The sequence below is a fragment of the Thalia democratica genome, chromosome 2 (assembly GCF_965202585.1).
Source record: "Thalia democratica chromosome 2, ktThaDemo2.hap1.1, whole genome shotgun sequence".
In the NCBI taxonomy this organism is placed as follows: Eukaryota; Metazoa; Chordata; class Thaliacea; order Salpida; family Salpidae; genus Thalia; species Thalia democratica.
In genome coordinates, this window is record NC_139166.1 from 47,323,518 (window position 1) to 47,337,320 (window position 13,803).

The window sequence follows — 13,803 nt, forward strand, 5'->3', positions numbered from 1 at the left end:
AAATTTTTAAAGTGATTGAAATGTTTATAACAATTCATAAAATACTTAAATGATTATAACAAAGTTATAAAAACAGACTTTTGTTAAATTTTTCAACTTTTTTACTAAATTCAAAAAATAAGCTACAGCAAAAACTCATAATAATTTGGAAAATTTGAACTAATCAAAAACTTTTTACAGATATTCTGAATATGTTTATGAAAACATTAAAACTTCTCTTTAACAGTGTTTTAGTGAAAAAATGTTTAGATTTTGTTTTAATCATTGTACAATGAAAATGTCTTTAGTAAACAAATTTTCAAAACTATTCAAAACTTTCTCTAGCTTTGAACTTATTTCAACAGGTATAAAAGTATAACCAACCATCAACAATTCTTTAGCTAACAACAAAGTAACGATGCTCAACCTTTGCACTAACAACTTACCATAAGCTTCAAGAGTTTTCTTTCTTCTTTCAATTAATTTCAACAGTTCAGTTCCTGCACATCTGAAGTAGCTATGAATTTCTTTGACCACATTTCTAATATTTAACAATATAAACTTAACTGAATGTGGTAAGTTTCCTGACTTATTTACTATTTCATAAGCAAACTTATATGAAACACTAAATGGCAATTCCACTAAATTACATATGATTTTAATTAGGCTTGTTGATGGAAGCTTGTTATTGTTAATAAATTTTTCAAGTGTTTTTAGTATAGCAGGAGGAAGCAACATATGTAATTGAATCATGCTATTCTGTGTTTTAATTGGGTAAACATGAACAACAGTAAGTACAGGGTTCTGGTCTACTATAGGATAGTCATTTGTAATTTCTTTCATAACTAGACCACTTTCACTATAGGTTTTAACTCTTTTAAATCCTTCATTAAGCTCGTTTATATTTTCTGACATTGATAACTTTCTAGTTAAATCCTGTCTCATTTTTTTCTGATTGATTTGTGTAGAAAATGAAAGATTTTTTTGTAGTCCATGATTAGACTCAAACAAACCATGATCTTGTAAGTACTGTACAGTTTCTTGAAAGCCTTGAGTACAAAAATCTCGCAATACCTTTGGATCAGGTGGAAAAAACATAGTTGAACATCTATATATGTTGCTTGGTGTTGCCTGTATAGACGTATTTACAACAATAAGATCAATTAATGAGCTTTCATCATCGTTTCTTGGACAAATATCACTACTTCCTGACCAAGGAGATACAGTTATAGTGTCATTAAAAGAAGGCAAATTGTTTGATATACCACCATCAACATAGTAAGTCCCTCTGTATTTAGGTGGAACAAAACCAGAATAAAAAGGAACAAAACAACTACATAGTAAAACATTTATGAGCTCTTCTCTTGTGGCAAAATCACTTATAATAACATTTTTGCAATCATACACTCTTGTAAGAGAAACAAAAAGTCTACCACTAGTTTTTAAATGAGCATCCATTGGTAACTTTTCAGTAAGATTTTTAAGCAGTATTTCGTTAAGTTTAAAACCAGGACTAAGTGGTCCTAAAATACTAGACCTTGCTTGTGCAACAACATCCATGGTGTGTTGGCAAACTTCGTCAATGCCTATATCTACTAATAACATAGCAGCAACTAGAGATCCAGCTGAACAGCCATATATTTTATCAAAATTGTGTATAAGATTTTTAGCATGTTGTTTCAAACAACTAGCTACACCAATGTGGTAGACTCCTAGAAATCCACAACCTGAAAATGAGATACTCTTTGGTGATTCTCCTACATGGATAGTAGTGGTTGGGCTAATTTTTTTGCAAACTTGAAAAACACTTTTGTTTACTGTCATTTTCTATACACATTTAGTGGTGTTAATTAAAAAACTGTAATAAGAAAAATAAAGAAATCACTTAAATTTTGGCAGTTTTGCATTATAATAAAAATCTAACAATAGTTTTTGTAATATAATTTTCTACATACAGAGTTTACACAAACTAAAAACTATTTGCAAACAGTTGCCAGTCTTATAAACAAAATATCAATACTGAGTTTATAATAGAATTAAAAAGAAAAGAAGTATAAGTCAAAACTTAAAATAATTGCTCTTAATATAGCTATTAAGTAGTAATATTTTTTCAGAAAATAAAGTCAAAATGTTTTTATGGTATCACAAATAGCACTAAACTGAACAACACAACCACCAACTATAACTTAAGTAACATTCTGCTCCAAAAGAAAATTTGCGCACTCTAGTGCTTTTTCTTTTTTAACCTTTTTTCCATAACATGTATAACATATATCAAAATGATCTACACAATCCACAAAAAAGGATCTTTTCAATAAAATCTGTAGTATAGTAGTTATTTCTTATCAAACTTAAATTTCATTATTTTACATGTTAAAACTGTTCAAAATTTCAGATTTTTTTAAATATCAAATTTCAGGTTTTTCCAGATTATTTTTTCCTGAATTCACAAAAACCAGGTTAAATCAGGACTCAAAGCTAAACAGTTACTCTGGTAGAATTATTAATTGTAGAGTTATGTTTATATTGATTTTACTCTTCATACATCTTCAACAATTCTGCTTATAAATACCAAACTTTTTAAAAATTAAATTACTTAAAAAAGATCTAAGTGAGTACTATCTCTTTGTCTAACTTATTTATTAAGTTACAATGTTTGTAAAAGCTATCTATTCTACTTGATAATAGTGTGAATATTTCATTTCTACTTTTACTAACTAAGACAACAATTATAAAGAAGTATCACCAAAGGTTTGTTTTTTCCTCAAAACAGGGTTGCCACTCTTTTAGTCAAAATAAATTTCTTGAGTGGGAGTTAACTGTCCTTAGTAACCTTACAATGTCCTGAGTCATGAGCTTATTGGAATCCCAAAAAAAAACTCAGATTTATAAAAATCAACAAGAATCAAATTCTTCAACAAAATTAGTTATAAATTAACAAAATTTGAAATCAAATCAACTAAATGTTATTCAAATCTATAAAAAAACTGGCTTGAGATTTTCAGAAATCTTAAAACTATCCTAGTGTTTAAAAAAACTACAAACTGTCCTGAGTTATCTTTTGTTTCTGAGTATCCTAAGTGTGTGGCAACCCTGTTAAAAAGATAAATATTATTCAAGGTAAGCTTGGTGTTAATTATAAAGGCCTAGGTAGATTAACATGTGATGTAACTTACTTGCTTACCTTTAAAAAATATTTGTTGTTGTATGGCAAGGGTTGGAAAACTACCTGCCAAAAAAGGTAGGTAAAGTTGGATTGTGGAGCATGCAAATGAGCAAAATGTAGCAAAAGAAACTTTTGAAACTTACACTAGATATTGTGGGGTAGAATTTAAAAGTAGATATTTTTGGGATTGTAACAAAGAGCAAAAAAGGTCTTATTAGACACAAATTACAGGACATTTATAATGTAAATTAAATATTCTGGTGCTTGAAATAAAGAGCAAAAAAAGGTCTTACGTACAATTTAGAGTAGATTTAAAACTTAAACTATTAGATATTTTAGAATTATAACTAAAACTACTACTGGTCCCGCAAGTACTTTATGTTTGAAATTTGCCACGACCTTTAAATGCCTGTTAAGCACTATATTAGAGTAAAGAGTGATTGCGATCTGTTTCCGCTAAGATTAAGCAAAATCGAGCATATTATGTTATGCTTTTTTTCAGCATTTTTTGTTGAGTATAATTTGAGTATTTTTTTATTTAAAATCAAGAATTTGTAGATTAATTTATGTTGTACACACTTGTGATGAATGCGCTTGAACTTCTACAATAACTATTTATTTCCAATAAAAATCATACCAAAAGACTTTTAATGGTCTTTAGTTTTCTAAGTTTGTTTTTATTTTCATCATTAAAACTTAAATAATCTTTTATTTTAAACTAAAGTTTGGCTAAAATTAACATGTATGTCCTTTGTAAAATAAACACACCTGTGATGAATGCACTTAAATTTCTACAATAACTATTCATTTCCAATAAAAAACATATCAAAAGACTCCTAATGGTCTGTAGTTTTCCAAGTTTCTTTTTGTTTTTATCATGAAGACTTTAAAAAACTTTTATTCTTAGCTAAAGTTTAGCTAAAACTAACATTTATGCCCTTTGTAAAATAAACACACCTGTGACCAATGTGATTAAACTTCTACAATAACTGTTTATTTCCAATAAAAAATATGTCAAAGGACTCCTAATAGTCTGTAGTTTTCTAATTTTGTTTTTTCTTTTATCATAAAGACTTTAAAAAACTTTTATTTTAAGCTAAAGTTTGGCTGAAATTAACATGTATGTCCTTTGTAAAATAAACACACCTGTGACAAATGCGCTTAAACTTCTACAATAACTATTTATTTTCAGTAAAAAACATATCCTTGTGGTATTTAGTTTATTATTTAGAAAGTCATTTTTTTCATATAAATTGTTTTTTTATTAATTTGAATAAAGTTCAATAGTATAAACTTACTATTTGTCAAAGCATGTTACTTTAAAAAGGAACAGACAATTTATGTTTAGCTAAACTTATTAAATAATATGAAATAAATAGTTATTGTAGAAGTTTAAGCACATTTGTCACAGGTGTGTTTATTTTACAAAGGACATACATGTTAATTTTAGCCAAACTTTAGCTTAAAATAAAAGTTTATTAAAGTATTAATGATAAAAACAAAAACAAACTTAGAAAACTATAGACCATTAAAAGTTTTTTGGTATGTTTTTATTGGAAATAAACAGTTATTGTAGAAGTTTAAGCACATTCGTCACAGGTGTGTTTATTTTACAAAGGACATCATGTTAATTTTAGCCAAACTTTAGCATAAAATAAAAGTTTTTTAAAAATTTTATGATAAAAACAAAAACAAAATCAGAAAACTACAGACTTTAAGGAGTCTTTTGATATGCTTTTTATTAAAATAAACTATTAGTGTAGAAGTTTAAGTACACTCGTCACAAGTGTGTACAACATAAATTTATCTACAATTTATTGATTTTTAATGAAAAAATTACTCAAGCAGAACATAATATGCTCGTTTTTGCTTAATCTTAGCCCAAACAGATTGCAATGTAAAGAGTGAGACTAAAGTTCCTAAAAATTTATACTTTTTTATTCAATATCAAGTTTACTCACAAGGGTTGTGAAGGGGTCTAGTTATGGCGTTGGAAATTTTAACAGTTGAACATTCTAAAATTTAAAACTATAGTCAATTTTCAAATACTTAAAATAAATCTTTATTAACAAAAAATATACATAAATCATATTCCTAAACTAGTTTTTTTATATTTTAATTGACTACTGATTTTTTACAAGGTTGCTAAAGGTTTTTTTGTAAAGTTCATCTAGGTTTTCTAAAATTATTCCAGTTTTTGAAACTAAGCAACTTTTTTGGTCGATATTTAGTATAAAACTAAACTTATGTTAAAAAACTTTCTTGATCAGTAAAACAACATTGTAAAGATACTGTAAAGCTACTTTAAATGTGCTTTTGAAAGAAAAAAAAGTTCAATGATACAAAATTGTTTTATCACTTAAATAGATTTTTTATGTAATCAAAGTTTTCTTACTTTTTATGTAAAAGCATTTTTTAAATCCAGGTTTTTTTAGTGATATTTATTCACAATATTGGCTTTTTCTAAAGTCTCTCAATTTCAAGACTTTTTTGCCTAAATTTACTAAAACATCAGGATTTTTGGCAAACCTAGTTTTTATCTTGCAACTTTCAACTGAGAAACTTTTCTAAGTCATCATTAGATTCTTATTGCAAACACCACTCATTGTGCGGCCTGATGGGGTAAGGGTCCTAGTGACGGATTTAAAATTTCTCTGAATTGAATGTTGCTTATATAAATTCCATGATCAGCACATATACATAAAATAATACCATCAAGCCATATTAATATTAATACCATTTATTTTATTACAACTTAATCTAGGTAATAAACAAGGTTATATAGTTAGGTTTTAATGGTAAAAAAACATTAAACTTAACCCTTTCAGGATTGCCACTTGTTTTAGACAAATTTCTTCCACGTTTTTGAAAGTACACTTTTTGGGTCTGCTTTTAGTTTAAAATTCCAGGTTTTTCCAGGATTACAGGTTTCGTGGCCAACCTGCCCTTTGCAACAAAAAACTTTTTCTAGAATTTTTTTTTCTTAGTTTTTCTAATTAAAAAATAATAAATAAATAAATAAAAAATAAATAATAAAAAAAGTTTACAAGACTTATTAGTATTTAAAAAAGTATAGAACTACTTTATATAGTATCGAATATTATTATTTTGTACTAGTCAGAGCCTTATAAGGGTTTGTCAAAATTAATTTATTCAGTACCTCATATAATTTACAGAGGTCTCATGAGTTTTTAATTTTTGAACTAATCAAAACACTCAAATTTAAAAAATCCCCTATAACAAAAAAGTAAACAAAAACACAGGGTAAAAAATTTGCAGTAAAACTATTTAGTATATACAGTAAATAGTTAAAAAAGCTAAGTAAACATTCAAGAGTATGTAGGTAATAGTTTGGTAAAACGTGTGGTTTTTAGCTGATAAAATATAGCAACTATGCTTACAAGCTTCAAATAACTAAACTTTAAATTATTTAAGTGGTAGTTTTAGTTTAAAAATTTTAGCCTAGTGAGCAGATATTTCCAACCCAAAATATTTGGATCTTAGTAGTTTTCTATTGTTCAATTATCTTTGCACTTTTTTTAGATACTATATGAAGAAATTTCAATCCAAACATTTCCAACAATTCCAAATGTTCTTAATTCCTACAAATGTATTTCTTTCTAGAAAAAACCTGAAAAATTTGCTGTAAACTTGATAACTACAGTCACCTATCTCTTAAGTTTTATTTTTGAACTGAACGGAAAGTGTGAACTTGAGAAACCAAGATTTTTTTTTACAAATGGCTAATTTTAAAATGTTTAAGGCCAGTATTATGAAGAGATATAAAACAAAAAAACCTTTAATAAAAACCTTTAATACAAACATTTTTTCTGTCGAATCTATTGAAAATGTTTAACTACTACACTTATTTTTAATTACTTTATAAAAAAATTGTTATCTTTTTTGTATCTATTAAACAAATATTTAGTTAATAATTGTTTGATTAACTAAATGGAGAATTTTAAACATTATATGTGTGTCAGCATTGTTAATAGCTTTAATAGCTAACTCACACTTGATGGCCAGCTCACCCTTGATGGCTAACTTACTGTTGATGGTTGTTTGCAAATTCACAAACTAACTCAACCTTTATTCTAAGTAAAGTTTAAAAAGTACAAATTTTAACTTTGAACACATCGTTTTTTGAGTGAAAAATGCGAACTTAAGAGAAGTTGACTGTGCTAGTCTAAAGTGCTTTATTATTAAGCATTTTGTCATATTTATGGTTTAATATAACATTTTTATTAGCATTAACAAGTATTTTAAGTAGCTGCTGCATACAGAAGTTATCTTTTATCTAGTGTGACTCAGAAATTTTTTTATACTAATTAGTTGGCACGCTACTTCCGAAATTATTGTTTTATTATATGTTTTAAATACTGTATCTTAACAAATGACACATTTAAGTTAATAACCACTAACGGATTTTTTAACTATTTAAAAAAATTAAATCTTAATTGACTATCACTTAAGTACTTGTTTGTATATATAACAAATTTTAAATATGACCAAGTTAACTTAATTAAGCATAGTTTTAAAACGTTAAAAATTAAGTATGAGGTGATAAACTAGATGTATTATTTCTATTCTTTATTGCTAGATAGTTCTCTTTACATAAATTGATAGTAAAAAAGTGTCAAGAAAGTTATTTATATAACACATATACGAAGTGTTGTAAACTTGTTATTGAGAATTAAGTTTAAAGCTTTTAATAAAATATCTTTGTGCTTATTAAATTTATAAAAAATCTACATACAGTTTACTATTTTATGTTTGATAAGCTTTGTAACAATTAGTTTCATTAACAAATTTAGACTTGGTTATGATTTATAAACCATGTTTTCTAACAAAAAACTTCTTAAAAGAGTTAAATGTCACTTGTAGTGCAGGTTTCAAAAGAAAAATAAACTAAATACTATAACATTAAACTATAAAATTTATTGTATTATTATTTAATCAATTTTAGTGCATAACTTTTAATTAAACGTAATTATAAAGTTTAGTACTAAATTTAGAGTAGTTATAATTGATATCTAGTCACAATATCTACTATCTACAAAGTAAAAACACGGGTGCACGACTATTCAAATTCGGACTATTCAAATTCCGACAATTCAAATTCTTAAAATAAAATTGAAATGGCAACAAACAAAAAAGTACTGTATATTTGTCTAATATAAAGAATACATATGTAGGTCATATTAATATCTACAAGAAATTTTTTTCTTTTTGCAAAACATTAAATATTTTTTGAGATAAAGCTTAAATAAGGTAAAAAATATAGTTATTTTTAGTATCTTAAAAGTATCTAGAAAAATGTTTAAGATTTTGCAAAAAAAGAAAAAAGTGGCCTGTTAACAATAAGATATTAATAAGATCAACATATTTATTTTTAATTTTTTCTAATTTATATTACTTATTGAGATATAGTCTTTTGAATTTTTTTTTAAGAATTTGATTTGTTGGAATTTGAGTTGTCCGAATTTGAATTGTCATGTAACCAAAAACACTGTATCTACGAAAAAACGGCGGTCTAATACTTAAGTAGCCTTTAATTCAAGCTGCATGAAAACTTTAACATGAAAACTTTTAATTTAAGTAATGATAATTTATTTTTACATTTTCATCCGTTAAACCGTTTAAGTCTTGATTTACAAACAGCTCCAGTTATTATTTCTCAGACTACCTTTTGGTAAAAAAAAAATTAAACATGTTTGTCTTTTATATTTTATTTAACTTCATTAAAGTAATTTAGAAAAACAACAGAAAACTAAAAGATATAAAATGAAATGAAGAACTTTTAAAAGAGAGTTACATATTACCTGAAATTGAAATAGAAATTTTAAAAATTTAGGCCCTTGTTGTGAACCGAAAAGCATAAATTAGCAACTAATAAAATTAACATCAGTCTGCTATTGTACTTGATCAAAAACAAACATGGTCTTTTATTCAACACAAGTATATTACAACAAGTTTTCATCAATGTGATACAACTGTAACAAAATAAAGAATTTTTTTAATTTAAAAAGCCTTGTAATTGCATCAGAAATTTGTTAATATAGGAAAAAAAAAAAGTAATTAAAATTATAAATAAACATAATTAAATATATAACATATAACATAAGAGCACTAATTAACTAAACAAGGATTTTTAATAATCCAAATTTTCCTGCTTACACCACTTTGGTTTATTGAAATGAATGTATATGGCTTCAATTTTGACCAAGTCAAAATATTGTTACAACTTCTTAATATCTTAAATTTCGTTTCATTATAACTTTTTTCACAAACTGGATTTTCTTTATTTTGTTGTAGTTGTATCACACTGATTAAAATTTGTTGAAATATATTTGTGTTTAATAAAAGACCTTGTTTGTTTTTAATTGAAAAAAGACAAAACTTGGTTTCAAATGTTTACATTTTCTTCTAACACACGCTCACAACCAGAGTTGTCATTTACAATCGACCAGTTTACCACTAATCAAGTTCGCGTCAGCCGATGATTTAAATAGGCGCGCGAAAAATACTTTGACAAATATGCGGTAAATACATTAAAAGATTGCTACGTCAGCATAACTCACACACAGCAGGCGTCATCGACTTGCTTGTTGCAATTCGTCGCATGCGCCAATCGATCATTGCCACTCGAAAATGAGGCCGAGTCGCTTCAAAAAGGTGGAAAAAAAACTGCCGGTTTCGTTGCTCGCGCATATAAGAAGTCAAGTGTCGGGTGGAAGTGTGTTTGTTTGCAGGTAACTTAAGGAGACTCGTGTCGAATAAAAAAATAATTTTTGTTTGTTTAATTATCTAGTTAGTAATAAATATTTTGAACATGTAAACACTGTTTTAATTCGTACGTCATTACTTAATGTACTACTAATATTAATAAAAAATTGATTTGAAACTTATTTGCGTTTGTCGTTTAGTTTACTGACTGAACTTAAAATAACGAGTTTATTTAACTAAAGTGAAATGTTTTATAACACTGGGTAAAAACATAAAAATAGTACCAAAAACATTAAATTAAACTTAAAATTAATAGCATTGAAATATTTTATTGTTAATTAGATCTACATTTTTTGAAGAACTATTAAAAAAGCTCAAAATCACACAAAGTTGAGGTGTCTAAATATTTTTTTTCTATTGTTACATATTCGTTGCAAAAACAAAACACTAAAAGTAAACAAAAATAAATTACTTATAGAAAATTGAAGATTTCGTTTACACTTTTTTCATTTTTTGTTTCACAATAAAAGGTTAGATCGAGGTTTTTGTTTTGAGTATTTCTGAAACAAACGATAACAATAGTATGAAATAATAATTTGTTGATTTCCTTACAAAATATACTGTAGTAATAGTATATACCTGCTAACTATATTATTAAAGCTAAAAAGATATTTTTAGAGATAAAAGAACATTAAAAAATTAAGAACTCCGTCGCTAAGAAAAAAAAAAGTGAATTAGAATAAAAGTTTATATGTTTGTTTGATTAAGTTGTAAAAAAAAAAGTAATCAGCTCATGTACACATAGTTACATGTACTAATAAAATGGATTAATAAACTTGCTTATACTCAACTCGTTATTTTTTACGTACATAACACCTTTTATTTTAAATACCTTATTAATAATTTTAATAAGAAAATTATTGAATTAGAAAGGTATGACTTTAAGATACAAATATTCATAAATAGTTTAATAGAGGCAAAATTAAGTAGTAAAAATGATTTACAAAATATATTTTAAAATAAAAATTTATATTCAAAATTAAAAGTGTGTCTAAGATTTAATAATAAATTTTACAAAGTATTTTTATTATTTTATAGAATTCTTTTTTTTAAAGCCATTTGAAATCATCTTTAACTATATAAGTCACAAGTAAAAAGTTTTAAAACAAAAAAAAACTAATCAAAATTACTTTTTAATATTCAAGACTTGAAAGCTTTTAGGGACTAAAGTTTTGTTTCATAACAAAAGTTTAAAAAAAAGAGTTTTTAAACTAAAACAGAATTATATATACAAAGTACTGAATGTTACGTATTATGTCTTTAGTTAAACTTAAACTACTAATTATTATAATAAACTTAAACTAATAATCTTTTTTTTAACTTATTTTTTCAGTTGGTCTTGTCAGATATTTATAATTTGCTTAATAAGTAACCACATTCTTAGCTTTAGAAAATTTCGACTAATTTTACTAAAATTAAAAGAAAAAAAATGTCTTTCCATAATCATATGATTGAGGAACTTTAACTTTGTTATGTTCTCAAAATACTTTTTTAACGGTCCTTTTTTTTTATTATTATTATGCAATGCATGATCAAGTTTAATTATCTACTTATAAAGGGAAAATGTTCTATAGAAAATAGAACTATAAGTTCATTCATAAGAGACGTTTATTGGAAGTATTTTTAAATTTATATATCTAAAAAATTGCAAATAGAGCTAAATCTTAAGTATATATTAATTATGCCTTTTCTTAATAGAGATAAATTACTATAGCCAACCGTCAAAATACTTTTGTTTACGTTTCTCTGTGTTTAGGGATAATTTGTCTAATTCTCGTTTTTAGATTCCAGTTTTTCAAAGTGTTTTTACTTATACTTTTTTTTTCAACACAACATAAGCCTAAAAATGACCTAAATTTCTTTTTGCTTTTTGTTTATGTTTATGGATTGCACTTCGTCATTAACATAACCTAAATTATAATGAATAACATTTAAATTTTTCTATAGAAATAAGTTTCAATTCAATTTATTAAAACATTCACCGTGTGTTTTTAATGAATTCTTTAACGAAAATTTTTAGTTTTATTTAATAAATAAAAAGTAATGTTTTGTTAATTTCAAAGGAATTTCTTAGAAAGTGAACCTTATATATAAACACGATTTAAAAGCTTTTTTAGCTCGACTAACAAAGTGTTTTGAAAAAAAAAACAATCTTTTAGAACTATCAAAGATATAAAGTAATTCACCAATTTTTTTCAAACTAATAAACTTTTTGAAGTTAAATAACTTATGAGTTTTGTTAAACAAAACTGCACAGTTTTTTTTTTTTTTTTTGACTAAACCGTTTTTGCAATGTTTGATAAACTAAAAGTCTTTTATTTGCCTAAGTAATACTTATAGAAAAAAAAAAAACACAAACCTAATAGTTAAAACTACGGGTATCTATATTAGTTTCACGACAAAAATTATTTTATAATAGCTATTAGACTGTTTTGATAAGCAATAGTTACATTATATACTATTGTTATAAGCATATTGTAAACATTGTTTTATGAAAAAATTCGTGAATTAGCAAATTAAGAAGTTTAGTTTTATTTACAATCATAACATTTAAACCAGGGTTTCCCAAAGTGGGCGATAATTTGTAAGGGGGCGAAAGGGTGGGCGATAACTAGTAAGGGGGCGAAAAGGGGGCGATTTTTAATTTTTGGGCTGTCATGAAATTTTTACTTTATATCTTGATATTTTACTAATATTAGCTTGCTATTTAAATATTTGACCTTGAGGTAAAACTTAAACAAAAAAAATTATTTTGTTTATGTAAAATATAAAAAAAAAATGAACTGCTTATGACTCCTACTTTTAAGTAAATTTCATATTTTCATTCATATATTTTCTTATATAACAATTACATAGATCATCGACGATCGAAATCCTTCTCACCATTTTAAAACCTGACATATATGTTACTTTGGATCATAAATGGTTTGTAAAAATCTATGTTATCTATTATTAACTATAACATCATGATATATTCAATTTGTTTTTGATAAGTCACTAAGTTAGACTAAAAAATAAAACTAAACAGGGTTGCCAATTTACCTAGAAACCTAAAAAAATCCTGGAATTTGACAATTCAGGCAAGAAAAAATCTGGAATTTTTAACAATTTTAACATATTAAGTAGTAATATTTCGATTTCTCACTAAAATACTATTATTTAGATAAAAACATCTTCAAGGCAGATCTTTTTGAAATAAACGACTTACAGAAAACCTTCTTAGACTTATAAACAGACCTTGAACTTAAAGTAAATTTTTCCAAAGAATGATATAAAAGCTTTTGGACTTAACAAAAACTAAGGCAAAAATATCAAATTATTTAATTGGTATTTAGATTATTGTTTATAGCTTTTCCGTCTAGCTATGTTGTTGAGAAAGATTTCCGTTCAGTTATCAACATCTTGAGCAAAAGATCTAATCTAGATATTTGTAAAGGAGGTGACTTGAGGCTTTATTTTACGAATTGAGAGTCAGATTAGAAAAACATGCAAGCATTTATTAACCTCATCCTTCACATTATATTAGACTTCAGTAGCAGACACTGTTTTATGAATTTTTATTTTATTTTATCTGATCTTTTAAAATGTCTTTTACTTAACCTGGTTTGTATCGTATTTGAGTAATCTTTTTATATTAACACTTATCAAGTTATTTATTCTACAACAAGTGCCTATAATGCCTAATAAACATTAATTACGGTAGACTCCCTCTGGAGTTCGCACTTTTTACCCAAAAAAAAGTGTAAATTTATATTGTTTTAAATTTAACCTAAATAAAGTCTATTACTAAAAAAGTATTAAGAAAAAAAGTAAAATATAATTTTAGTTAGCTTATATAGATCTATTTTTTTAATGAATGTTTGTTTTATGTT

The 13,803-nt window shown here is 25.6% G+C and overlaps 1 protein-coding gene across 1 annotated transcript; it reads right to left on the reverse strand.

Annotated features, from left to right (window-relative positions):
* Positions 1-176: 176 nt before the first annotated feature.
* LOC145849764 (uncharacterized) lies at positions 177-1,832 on the reverse strand. Its single transcript, XM_082954815.1, has one exon. It carries the CDS (start codon positions 1,801-1,803, stop codon positions 262-264), a length of 1,542 nt encoding a protein of 513 aa, XP_082810941.1. The 5' UTR covers positions 1,804-1,832; the 3' UTR covers positions 177-261.
* Positions 1,833-13,803: the final 11,971 nt, after the last annotated feature.

Coding starts and splice junctions, on each gene's coding strand:
- LOC145849764 (XM_082954815.1), bottom strand. CDS start 1,803: ATGACAGTAAACAAAAGTGTTTTTCAAGTTTGCAAAAAAATTAGCCCA.